Here is a 13,572-nt window from a genome sequence, read left to right as displayed (position 1 = left end):
TCAACATATTTTGATTAATAGAAAAATACTGATAAAAATAAAATATTTCACACAAACAACAAAAAATATATCCGATAATCGCATGAGGCTATTGCCTGAAAATTTTAAAATGCGCTTAATCACACGATTGGGTATGTGCCAAAATTTGGTAAAAATTGTGTCCCAATTGTTTGAGCACCCAAATATTTTTCTTTGTCCCAACCACGAAAATTAATTTGTTGAAATTTTTCAATAGAACAAACATTTCTGTATTGTATCAATATTTTGACTAAAAAAATTGTGCCATTTTTTACCAATAGCCCAATTTAAGAATGTACAAATCTGTACAAATGAATCAATCGAGTGACACTGCCTTAAAAATGTATGCAATTTAAAAACAAAAAATCAACAAGTTTTTGTTGAAATTTCGAATCTTTTAATAAGATTCTGAGTACACAGTTTTGTAGCCCATTGAATTCTAGTAGAATAATGTACAAGTTTTAAATGGCTAAAAATTAAGATTGGTTTTTTATTTGTACGAATGTTTGTTGAATTTTTTTTTTAATATTGCGCAAATTTGGAAACTTGGAAACTTACACGGGTTTTGTCAAAGAATGAACTATGGGGTATATTCTGGTTTTCGTACGTACGTACGTATCATTTTCTGTACAAAAATTTCAAATTTTCGATTCGTACGAAATCCTGAATATGCCTCTATGTTTTTATAAAAAAAGAATAAAAATTAAATAACAACAAAAATAATACGTTAAAACTTGGCAAAAAGTGGTTCGGCTATAAATTTTTCAGAACACCTACAATAAATGGCTATTCAATTAACAAATTACTGTGCCTGCTTTATGAATCTACAAAAATGCAATAATCTACTAAGGGAGTATTAAATGCACATATATATACATACATATTTCCATACTTACACAGTGCCTCATACCAGGTGTTTCCAACCACTCGCCTGTAATACTTTGCATACGGCTCATCAAAATGCACGCGTAAGACCGACATATCTTCAGAATCCAGAGCAATTTCCTTTAATTCACTGCATGAGAAATAAGGACATTTAATTTCAAATATATGTATGAACATAAACATTTTGAAAGCATTCAAGGATATCAAGTCAAGATTGTGACATAAAAAGGAAAATTTCAAGTTGGCAGAGTTTCCATAAAGCTCTGAATCCCGCAAAAAAAGTTGTAAATATTTTTAAATCTAACTTTAACAAACCCCAGCAGGAACAGAAATAATAAAGTTCAACTGATCTAACGGGGCACAGTGGTCAAAGCCAAATGTTTTCGCGAAAACTTTTACGATAGCATTCGTTGAATTAAGCAGCATTGTAGGAAGGCATAAACTTGTTTAAATGGATTACATGAATCACCCTAAATATTTTATGTAGACTTTTTTTGTACTTACTCTTCCGTGCGGCTTGCTATGAAACGATCTATTGGTAATGCCATCAGTGACATTTCGTATTGTATATCATTACAGGCTGGTAGGCAATGGGGACAGTACAAAGCCTCTGCGTAATCCCGTTCTAGACCATCAATGGACTCGCGTTGAGTCATAATATTATCCATTTTAACTGACAAGATGCATGTGTAATTAAAAAATAATCAAAATTGGTATCAGTAAGTAATTTATTCAATATTTAAATGTTTCTATTCAGAACTTAAGTATAAATTAAATAAAGATGTGAATAAGTCTAGGCACAACTCCTCACAAAAGTCTTAAACATTCGCTTTTATGCGAACGCAATACACATATTTGTAGTGCGCCTTAAGTTTTGTAAGGTTTTGTTATTTTGACAGGCAATCAAATGCAATTCTATAAGAGTATTTCAAAACTATCTCGATGACAGATAAATGTATTATCGTTATTATAAAATTATTCAAGAAAAGGACGAAAAAAAGTTTTGTGTGGATCCCACGCGAGACTGAAATGAAACTACATCTATTACTAGAGAGCCCACATGGCGTTCAAACTCCAAAATTTAATTTAACTTTTTAAACAGCCGGCAACCCACTTCGAAAACCCAAAAATTATTTTAAATTTTAGTCGTGGCTATCGCTTATGCGTGTGCCAAATTGCATCTAAAACCGTTCAGCCGTCTCACATGGATCGGTTTCTCTAATTCACCCTGTTCCGATAAAAAGTTCTAGCTTCAAAAAATTTAACATTATTATACATTTACAGGCCAAGCTATTTAATTTTACAGAACGATGCAGATCTGAAAACCTACGCAAAAACGCCTTCGCGGATTATATATATATATATTTATACAAAGATAGATGTAACTTTTCGAAAATATGGCAACCCTAATCAAAAGTATTTTCAAACTTAAGCTTTCATATATGTACATATTTTGTATATAAGTTAACTAAATTTGACCTTTCACACAGGTGACACAGGTGAACTAATGTCTTTCCGAACCCATTTCGATTGATACACATCTTTTATTTAATAAGTTTAATTTAACTTTTTAATCTGGTGGCAACCGTGTTTTCGTTTGGCATTCATATTTTAATATTTCATGTACCTTTTGCATCATTTAATTAAATTCTGAACAGGTGAAAACCCTCTTTCAAATATTTTCAAACCGAAACGTGATACATACATTAGTATCTCAATTACCGAGCTGCCCTAATTTAAACTAATTATTTTTTTAGCATGGTATCAAGGAATAAGGCATTTTCAAAAACATTTCGATTGATACCCATATCGTAATAATTGATTTAACTGATTCAGCCTTGAGTTTCGCCCGAAAAAATTTACACGAACATTTTTCATCCGCCCATAGTAAATACACGGAAACAAAAAGGGAAATATGAACCGGTTCGGAGAAAATGAAACTCAAGATAAGGCTAATTAAATAATTTGAATTTAATTTTTTAAAAGTTGGCAACTCCTTTCCAAAAAAATAAACACCTCGGTTTTTAAATCAAACGAACGCTGGGCGGATTATATGAGATTTTTCAGCATAAATAATGAACAGTCATGCAGCTTGGATCCTGTACTTCCATGTACATATGTACATATCTACATTAGTGTGACCGCAAGTTATATGGACATTTTTTTTCATATTTTCATTCGGGAAACCCCTTAGATTGATTCCAAATAACAAAAAAAAAAATGTATAAAAAATTTTAGGTCGTTTGCATAGTTATTGGGCGTGCCTTGAGCCCACAAAGTTTGCTAAAAATGCTATTTTTCTCACTATGTTCATAACTTCAGTCATTTTTATTTAAGAGAAAAATCTTATTCACAAATATTCTAGGGCTATATCTGATGAACAATGTTGCTCTGTATTAGTTTTCTTTAACATTAAAATTTAATCCAGAAAAAAACAAATTAAAAAATAACAGCGAAATTTTCACATATATTCGCATTTTTTGCCTGGTGATTATTTGTTTTATTAAATGGTGTAATTATAAAAAGTTTTGTGATAAAATCTCCTTCGTGCTTATAGGATATTGTTTTTGATAGTTTTTGACTACTTGCAATATATATTGTTTTTGTTCCTCGTCTTTTGTGAGAATTGGGTTGTAGTCTTGCATTAATTTCACCGCTCGTTCAGCTGTATCGTTCACCACGTTAATGCCATTAACAATTTGAAGAGCAGTTTTAAAATTATTATCCGCAGGCCATGAAGTTGGATCATTTTCCAAAAATGCTGTATTGATATTAAAGCCAAGAAAAAAATTGTTTGTCTCAGAAGAAATGAACTGAGCCATTCCGCCTTCGATAACCTGCATAACATTTAAATTTTGAATTGAGGCGCGTTTTACGTCTTCATCTAAAGCCTCACGACTCAATGCCTTAACCATCTCTTTTTTTGACTCAATAGATACACTTTTATCAAAAAATGCTAAAGCCACACATTCAGGACTCAAGTACCATAAGTGCCTTTTAAATTTGTGTAATGCAGCTTGAGATATATCAGCATCAATTTTTTGAAAAGAATCCAGTCTTTTCAAAAGCTGGAAATCTTTGTATGGTGCTTGAGCAGCAGAAGAGGCAGAGAACCACATCTCAACATATATTGAAACAATAAAAATACATATATTACGTAAAGCTTTCCTATCTTTTACTGCCAAATCAAATTCACGTCGAAATAAAAATATTTTTAAGCAGTATATAGCTTTTGCCATCCATCTCGCGTGGTGGACAGCCCCAGGGGCGCGAAAAGCTGCATTGCGAATAGGTGGAGTCTCGCCAAGAAAGATAAGTGTTAGCTCAAGAAACTCCCTGTAATCATCTCTTGGCTGTTTAGTTTTGATCGCATCGTTCACAAATTCAACTATTTTATCTTTATCTGCTGTTAATATTTTTTGACATCATTATCTTCCATTCCAGACTGATAATTATTTTGGTTTATATTTCCCCATGTATTTTTAAATTGCTCAAATATTTTTACATTTGGGCTTTCGGTTTTGCTCATCTTAACTTCAAAGGCACTTTTCAATACGACTTCCAAAATGTGGTGACGGCAAGGTAGCCAAAGAAGCTGCTTTTGAAGACTGTGTTCAATAGTCGTACAGGTTCCATTAAAGCGGCCTGTATTTACGGCTGTTGTATCGAACACCAAGGCTTTTATATGATCTTGAAGTCCCCATTCAAATATAGATTTACAAACAGCAGACGCCTGCTCTCTGCCAGTTCCACTTTTAAGTGCGGGCACTTCAAGTAGTTGCTCCGTACGCCCGCATGAAATTATGACTGGAAGTCTGTCAACTTTTTCATTTCCAGTAAGAGTTGGTAACAGCTTTCCGTCCCAGTGCAAACAAATTGCACCAAGTTCGTTCTTGTTGAAACGTTCTTTTATATTTTTGAACTGTTCTGCTCGTATTTTTTCCCTTGCATTATGTATAGACGTTTTATTTATAATATAGTCTTGTACTTCAAGACCGACTGCTTCCACCACAGATATAATTAAATGCACGGCTTTTCGATCACTGACCCTGGAAACATCTAAAGCGGCTGCAAGTTTTGGAGTCATTATATTTTTAAATCCTCTCATTTTTTTGGCTGGTGTTGGCGTTACAGCTTCTGCTTCCAAGACCTGCTAAAAAGAAATTAAATGTTCTGGTTATATATTTGTTAGGTTACCCTGTGTGTTTCAATTATTTCGCATCTACGTTTTATATAGTTTCTTTTTCACGTTTTACTTATAATTTATAACCTTGAACTTACCTCATAGCTAGCAGCGATTTCGCTAATATCGCTCTCCGAACTGCAGGAAGAAAGTTCAGCTGTTTCATCTGAATAAAGACAGTACAAATAAATATATGTAATACTATATTAAAAATAATATATATAATTTCTTCTTACTAGAAGCAGCTAATGCACGCTCTTCCATTCTTTCTTCACTTGCTGCTGTTTTGTAATCGATGCCATATATAAACCCCGGTCTGCCTTTTTTTCTTTGATTCTCCAAAAATAATTTGTACTCTGAATTTTTAATAAGGTCCAGTGCATTTGCACTTGCTATATCAAATAAGTCATCTAACTTCGACGTCCACGCCTCTTCTCTTTCTCTTTGCGTTTCCGATTTAATTTTAGAATTTTTATTCACTTTCCTCCATGTATTATATAAATCTTCAAGCATTGTTATGCAGTGTTGCCTCTTTCTAGTGGGGATTCGAGCTTTATCCCAAAAAATATTCACTTCTTCGACCACTAATTTAGCACTCTCACGTAAAATTAATTTTACTGCGCGTAAATTGAAAAAATAGTACCTTCATAACTTCTTTGTTAGAAGGTAGTTTACACCCACCTAAGGAAGGACAAAAATAGCCTAACAAATAAATTTTTTCACGCAAAATTCTTGATGACATGTCTAATTACTTTCAATGCACGACAATAAATGAAATGTAGTCGTCATTAACTGTTGCAAATAATTGGTAAGAAATCCACAACAATTTGAGTATTTAGCTCAGTGAGAGACCGATTTGTCTGTTTTGTTCAACACACAACCAGAGAGCGAGAACACCAGCAAGAAGAAAATAAGTGTTTTGGTCTGACACTGAGCGACTGTGTTGTGTTTTTTTCGGTCTTGTGAGTGACAAGATACCATAGAACAATTTGGTTGAGCGTATTTTGCGAGCTCTGGTATTTACTCGAATTAACAAGCCGGCGAATTATTATTCTATTTTGTTTTTGACTTTTTTTAATAATGATGATTGAGAAATAACAAAAAAAACACAACGCAGATGAACAAAAGCAATAAATACTAAGAAAATAAGTTCGTATGCAAAGAATGCGAAGATATGTGAAAATTTCGCTGTTATTTTTTAATTTGTTTTTTTCTGGATTAAATTTTAATGTTGAAGAAAATTAATACAGAGCAACATTGTTCATCAGATATAGCCCTAGAATATTTGTGAATAAGGTTTTTCTCTAAAATAAAAATTACTGAAGTTATGAACAAATAAAGCGAGCCATAGTGAGAAAAATAGCATTTTTAGCAAACTTTGTGGGCTCAAGGCACGCCCAATAATTATGCAAACGACCTAAAATTTTTTATACATTTTTTTTTTGTAATTTGGAATCAATCTAAGGGGTTTCCCGAATGGAAATACGAAAAAAAAAAATAACGGTCACACTAATCTACATATTTCAAACTTACATTTGTAGCTCAACAAACAGGACACATGCTGAAGCTGTACAATAAATGACACCATCACTTTGTGGCCACAAGTCCGCCTCCACATAAAATGGTACACAACCGCACAGTGCCATTGTGTTGAATGTTCGGCAGCTTGTGATGCAATTCGAAAAACTATAATTAGTGATAGGAACAGCCGTGTCTGACGTATCTCATCGAAATAGCATTTACGCTGCAAGAAAATTAAAAGAAATAAAATCACAAATGTAAAAAAACCTACATAGGTTTTTTCTTTTGTTTTACCTACGGTTTGTGCACTGATCGAACGAAGATTTGGATCCGTAAATACCAGAAGGGCTCTCAATGCAATAAAGGACTCTTCGCCATACGTTAGAAATAATTCGTGGGATTCACCAGATGTTGTATCCGGGAATATATTAGAATCATGTATAATTACAAGATAACCATCGATTGGTAATATTGCCATAAAGTCATCTTTATGGCTGGTATTCAAAACAACTGTCAAGCCCAAATCTGAACTAACGAAACGATCGCGAAAATGACGTTCTTGGTAGCTGAAAATATTGTATGTATTAACGAAATAAATGAGAAAGCGAACTTTTTACTAACTACTTACAAATTTCCCGTATTAAAAGTGCAACAGAATCCATATGAAGTTGATCTTTTCTGAAACGCTTTCTCGCCGAAGCAGTCGATTTCAATGCCTGCCAGCTTACAAGTGCGTATGAGGTTTTCACAAGGCGGCGAGAGCTTTTGGGAAATTACATTGGATTTATTAAAGGCGGATGCATCGTTCTAGTTCTAAACTTTTTCTTTCTTGTTCTACCAGAGAGAGCAACACAACAACAACCACATGGAAGAAAAGTTCTGATCTAAAACGGTGAATCCGCCTTAAAAACAGGAACCAAGTTAGGTTAGGTTGCTGTCCACCCCTACGTGGCTTCGCAGATACCAATACGGTCCATATTATTACCGGAGCTATGAGATTTTATACTCAATTGATTAAAAACTATAAATAAGCATATCAGTAAAACAAACAAGGTATGGTTAGGTTAGGTTTGGAGGGCGTGCGTGGAATATTCCATACTTTCACTCGGAGACAGAATTGTCCATTGTAAGTTCCCTCCTTAAGCGAATGTTAACATTCTCACCTTCGCTATCTCTCCCAGTCTGTTTAATAAGCGTGAATCCAACTGCATGAGGCACTTCGTCTGTAGGTCTAGACATCGACACAGAAAGTGGCCATTTGACTCTTCCGTCATCCTCATCATGACCACGGATAGTACTTGTTGTTATTCGCCGCCGTTGAAGAATTGTTGCTATAACACAGTTTCACGTGATGACGCCGGTAAGGATTCTTTCTGTAGATCTAGTGGGTTTCAGTATGTCCCTTGTATTTTTCCTACTGAATCGCAGCCACAATAATCTTGTGATCTCACAGTCGTCCCCTTTGCTTCACAAGTCATTAGTCGCGCTCGCGGAGTATTCACCAATTTTCCAAACGTGATCACTAAACGGCGGTAGTACGGAGCTATCCACTTCTTCTATTGGTTTTTCTGAACCGCATCTGGCCATCTCATCGGCCATCTCATTCCCTTCAATATTTCTAAGTCCAAGTGACATTGATACGCTCATTGGCGCCAGAGTGGTGCGACATTTCCATACAATTCCCGATTTTACTATTTTAGGTCCTATTGCTTTGACTGCTTCTTGACTATCGACTGGAACTCAACTAATAAGTAAAAGACAAGCCACCCTCTTCTCTATGGCGTAGATCTCCGCTCTGAAGACGAAAGAACCGGTTTATGTGCAGGTCGTTCGAGTAGCCGCCGGATGCGGTTCCTTTTCCTAGCTTTAAACCCTCAATGTAGATGGATATACCCACCCCTTCTACTGGCAGTCCTGCATCCCATTCTTCTCTGGATGCAGGATAAATAGACAGGTTGTGAATGATCAAGTGAAAATGCTTAATAACTTTTATGTATGAAATATGAACAGCAAAGAATGCTACTAATATGCCATATACGAATATGTTATTTTTCCCTGTTAAAAGAAAATTTTGGGTTCTGAAAAAAATCACAAGAAATATTTTTCGTTATTTCTGTCCCTAGAAAAAGTACTTTGCAGGTGCTGTAAATTTTCTTGAATTATTGAAATATACGACCATTTTTTTCTTGAGAGCTGCATACTGATTTAAGAAATTTTGATAGAAGCCGAGCCGTTCACCCATTAGACCTCGTTGGAGAGTAAAATCCCTAGTCGATATTCTGCAACTGTATTTATATACTATAAAATATATACTATAAAGTAGGGGGAAGAGAACTACTAATTTCACTAAAGACCGTTCGAGAACAGCTACGCCAGTTAAGGTAACTTCCTCTTCCATCTTTTTCTTAACAAATTAAAACATTTACATATGTACATATACGGTTGCATATGATTTTTAGATCAGAACATATTAGGGTATTACCATTTCTGCAACTCTTCTTGTATTGTAGAAGGTCTCATTGTCATAAGTGTCGAAGACATCCAAAAAGGCTTGAAAATTGGAATACACCTCACCATAAACTTCTTGATCGTTTTTCTGATATAAATTGATGAAAAACTTCAAACGTTCCAAAAAATAATCGACGCTTCGCTGACTAGGATCCTTTGCGCTCCTATATAATATATGTATACAAAATAGCTATTAAGTAAATGCACTAGAGTAAGAAATTACTGCTACATATGTATGTATATTGCTATGCCAGCACCTTGACACCAAATCGAAGTGTCAAAAGCGCAACCGATGCATACATAAGTGCACATTTGTGTGTGTGTAGTATACATACGTATGTATGTATGCATGTATGTATTTAGGTGTGGAAATATTAATCATGGTTATCAAAGCTGCGTAAGTCTCTATGGACAGCAACCCATTCCTGTGTGTGCAATTAAGTACGTACATACATGTGTATGTAATAGCAAAAATAAGTGAAATGTCAAACTCACAGCTCCTTTGCGTGTGCCATTGCCGCCTGATATGATATTCTATTGTTCGAACAGATGGAGATGGATGGAAATGGCACCATCTCGATAGGATACAATGGATTGTAGAGGTTGATGACAATGTACTGAGCCACAAATTGCTCCCAAATCAATGACAAGACCGTTAACAGAGCGCACATCGTTGTCACATGCACAGTTAACCAAACTAATCTGCAATGCAAGAGAAGAATTTGAGCATATTTGAATCTAACTAGGTTCCGGTATTTGTTCTCCTATATATACATGTATGTTGTAAGTTTGTGTTAAAGAATATTTAGTTATCTGCAAAACCATTTTATTTTTTCATTTTAGACCGCATTTCATTTTTACTTAAAACTAGAAAACCTGCTCAGCAGGCATTGTTCCTGCCACAGTTACATACATGCATACACATTTTCAAATAAAGTATTTTCTTCCGTATTTTCTGACAAACTAATTTTGCCCTCACCAGTATCAAGTAATTGTTTGAAGAATTTAGCTACTAAATAATGCATCGTTGCAATTAATTTCAAACATGGCTTAAGGCTATGTTATGCATACTTTGCATTGCAAGCAAAAAGTGCTGTTCCATCAAGACAATGCACGGGGGCACACGTGTGCGGTCAACATAGAAAAAATGCATCAATTCTGCTACGAAATCCTACCCCAACTACCATATTCACCGATTTCGACGCTGGACTACAGGTATTGAGCAAAAATTTTCAGAAATACAACGAAAAATAATTATTTTACTCATAAATGCAATACTTTCTAAATAATAACTCAAAAAATATAAAAATCAATGACAAAGATAATGTTCGATGCTCTCCACCTCCTTCTCGTATCTACAACTGCGACAAAAATCGTTGATTGGGTATCCTAATCTTTTTCCGTGTATGCCGATAAGGCAGCGTCCGGTGATTACCCCTACACTACTAATCTGAGAGAAAAAAAGAAGAGCGGCCCAGTCTAGTGAGAGCTATGGATCGACTTGCATTAATCCTAGGCCAAATTTGCTTGGTAGTATGGCAGGGGGGTTTCAAAGCCTACCTGGTATTAACCTCTTCGATGAGTTAAGCCCAAATTTTATGCAGAATGTACTTCAGATATTCAGATATTCCCGTCGCCCTCCATGCAAGCTCGTCGGCTAAGCATTTGCCAGAAATTTGTCGTAGAGATCCACAGCTGGGAGATTTAACATTATTTCCAGGGACTGGGTGGGTGTAGTGGGCAATGCTCCCGTGACGAGTATGGCAACCGTCCTCTGCACTCGTTCCACCTTGGCTTTGGATAAAGTATTGCTTAGCGCAGACTATTATTTTATTCCCCATTTTTTCTAGTTCCTGGAGCAGCCTTCAATGTTTCGCTTCCAGTCAAGTTTCTTATCTAGAATAACTCCAAGGTATTTAACCCCGGTTGTGAAAGTAAGTGCCACCCCGTTTAGGGTGGGAGCTTTAAATAGAGGATTTTTATACTTCTTTGGAAAGTATCATTTCTGTATTGGTAGGATTGACAGTAAGTCCACATTCCTCGGACCAGATGTTTACCAGGCTGAGTGCGTTTTGCAATAACTCATTCAGGACCTGCAGACGTCTTCCCGTTGTCACGATTTCTTTGTCATCAGCGTACGCTATGAGTTTGCCGAGTTTAAATACATATGTTAAGTTTAATAATTATTTTTTTCAAATTGTTGATGCTTTTCCACAATAAATTTTTCATTTAAAAATGGCCTCGAGCTCATTATAAAATTGTTGAGTTTAATAATTATAATAAATTACACTTATTTATTTTAACACGCAGAAATATCACACACTCAGCGAAGCGGGTGAGTTCAAACTAGTTTCATATAAATCTTCAACAGAATTTTATGTAAAATACAAAAAAAAAAAAATTACTCAATATAGCAGTATTTGCTCGTTCAGATGAGAATGCGTAGGACAATTTGGAAAAAAACTAAATAGCATATGAGACCTTGCTATTTTATAATATTTTTTTTTAATTACGCTTAGGGTCGCTAAAATGACACAAGAAAAATAGAACATCAGTGAAAATTTAATTTGTTCACTTTAACATTTCATTATATCATTTTAAGCGATTATCGATCAACTAAGGCTTTTCCATTAATATCTAGCAAGTAATTGTTTCTTAAATTATTAAATTATTGCATGTTTAAGATGATGGTTTTAAGAAAAACGGCCAACTTTTCTTTTTCTCAGCCACAGAACTTTATGAATGGTCATTTTATGTGAAGTGATGAAAAATGTTTTCACTACACGTTTTCACAGAACAGGAATTGGCCCCCTGTATACAGTTTTTCTAGACCAGGACATTTTTCCAAGATTTTATCATTTTAAGTTTGGAGAAGAAAATTTCAAACTTTAACAAGGAAAATGTTACTCATACGCCATGAACATTACAACAGCGTCACTGACATCCATCTTGTTTGAAGGTTTTGACACAAATAAATTAAAAATTTAGCAGCGTGGTGTCGCGCCGCTGCAGTTGCAGTGCGGTATGCCGCAAAGTGTCGGGCCGTGTCGCCTAGTGCCGCTACAGTGTTGCATCGCTTAGTGCGGTCGTACCTTTAGGGCCATTTTCACAGTCATTAGTTAACTAATAGGTTGAAGTTAACCAACCACTCTGGCTAACTGTAGTTAGTCAATGTACATCCATTAGTTAATAAATGCTCAAAAACAACTGCTTTTACTTGTCGCATTCTGCACCAATTTGCAGACTATTATCAACTACATATATGTATTTATGAAACGATTACATTCATGGATAATATGCGCACAAAGAAAATCATGTACGTCTGCAAAGTAAGACAATGGGGATCAATGGGATTTTGTCACCGTTGGACGTTGCGTATGAGCAACATTGCATCAATCAGATCCACAGATGCTAATTCCTACTTCACTGTAATATTAATTTGCCATCCTGCGACGTTGTGCAGTGCAGTGTTGTGTGTGTGTGTGTGTGTGTGTGTGTGTGTGTGTACTCACTTCTCCCATATATTTAAAGCACTATCCACCAACTTGCCATAACCATGCATCGATATGTTGCGAAATAGATTCACCATATCATGACTGAATGTGGCACCAACTGATTGCTTTCGCTTTTTTTCAGCCCATTTCAATGTTTGATTTGGATTTTTGATCCACCAAACGGCGCCCGGCGATGACTTCATTTTGTATTTTTCCCTTTGCTGAATTGTATTTATGTATGTATGTACATATGTGTGGTTTATAGTGCGTGTATGCGACAGCCCTGCTTTACAACATTTCAACTGCCTTTCGAGCCCCTAATGCTGATGATTTACGACCAGGAAGCTGCGTATGTATATATATACATTTGTATATGTTTATCTATGAGGATGCTGCAATTGTTTGATTATCACGATGGGAATTGCCACTGCAGCGACGCTATTTTACTTTCACGGTTCACTGCCTTTCAAGGCCCAAACGGTTTGTCGCTTTGCTCCGTCGAAAAAGAACTGCAGCGTTAAGACCTCTATCAGCGAAATATATATGGAGAGTGCCAGCGAATAAATACGGATAAAGTTCAAGTGACATCAAATGCAGTAAATATGTGTATGTATGTACATATGTATATGCTACTCATATGGTAGAGATTTATGTGCTTGTGCAGAAACATTGAGCTACAAAGTATAATTACTAATGTCCTATGGGCGTGCAAGCATGAGTTTGTAATGGATTTTCATCATTAGCAACACATACCCCTAAGAACGCCTACTCTATTTAAGTGTTTAAGGTGAAACTTCTGCGTTCGACTGGGACTAAATACAAACATCGTTATAACGAAAAACGGGCACACTCGTTGGGCTCTAATTCCAAACGGAAAAGCGGCAGAAGAAGGGTGAGGCATGGCAGGGGTGGTTGGTCACGATTAAGATTAATATTGGGATTAAGATTGAGATTGAGATTAAG

At 35.6% G+C, this 13,572-nt stretch overlaps 1 protein-coding gene across 1 annotated transcript; it reads right to left on the bottom strand.

Annotated features, from left to right (window-relative positions):
* Window positions 1–914: 914 nt before the first annotated feature.
* LOC108369197 (sodium channel protein Nach-like) lies at window positions 915–12,812 on the bottom strand (the record flags this gene model as incomplete). Its single annotated transcript, XM_017624231.1, is given in 10 exon segments — window positions 915–1,033; window positions 1,408–1,576; window positions 6,620–6,653; window positions 6,655–6,795; window positions 6,828–6,830; window positions 6,906–7,173; window positions 7,236–7,369; window positions 9,090–9,279; window positions 9,611–9,817; window positions 12,628–12,812. Coding segments are annotated over 10 exon segments (1,450 nt in total), but the record flags the coding sequence as incomplete, so codon positions are not given.
* Window positions 12,813–13,572: the final 760 nt, after the last annotated feature.

This window comes from Rhagoletis zephyria, unplaced genomic scaffold (genome assembly GCF_001687245.7).
Source record: "Rhagoletis zephyria isolate East Lansing unplaced genomic scaffold, Rhagoletis_zephyria_1.1 Rzeph_scaffold_03537, whole genome shotgun sequence".
Lineage (NCBI taxonomy): Eukaryota > Metazoa > Arthropoda > Insecta > Diptera > Tephritidae > Rhagoletis > Rhagoletis zephyria.
This window is presented reverse-complemented; position numbering and strand designations above follow the sequence as displayed.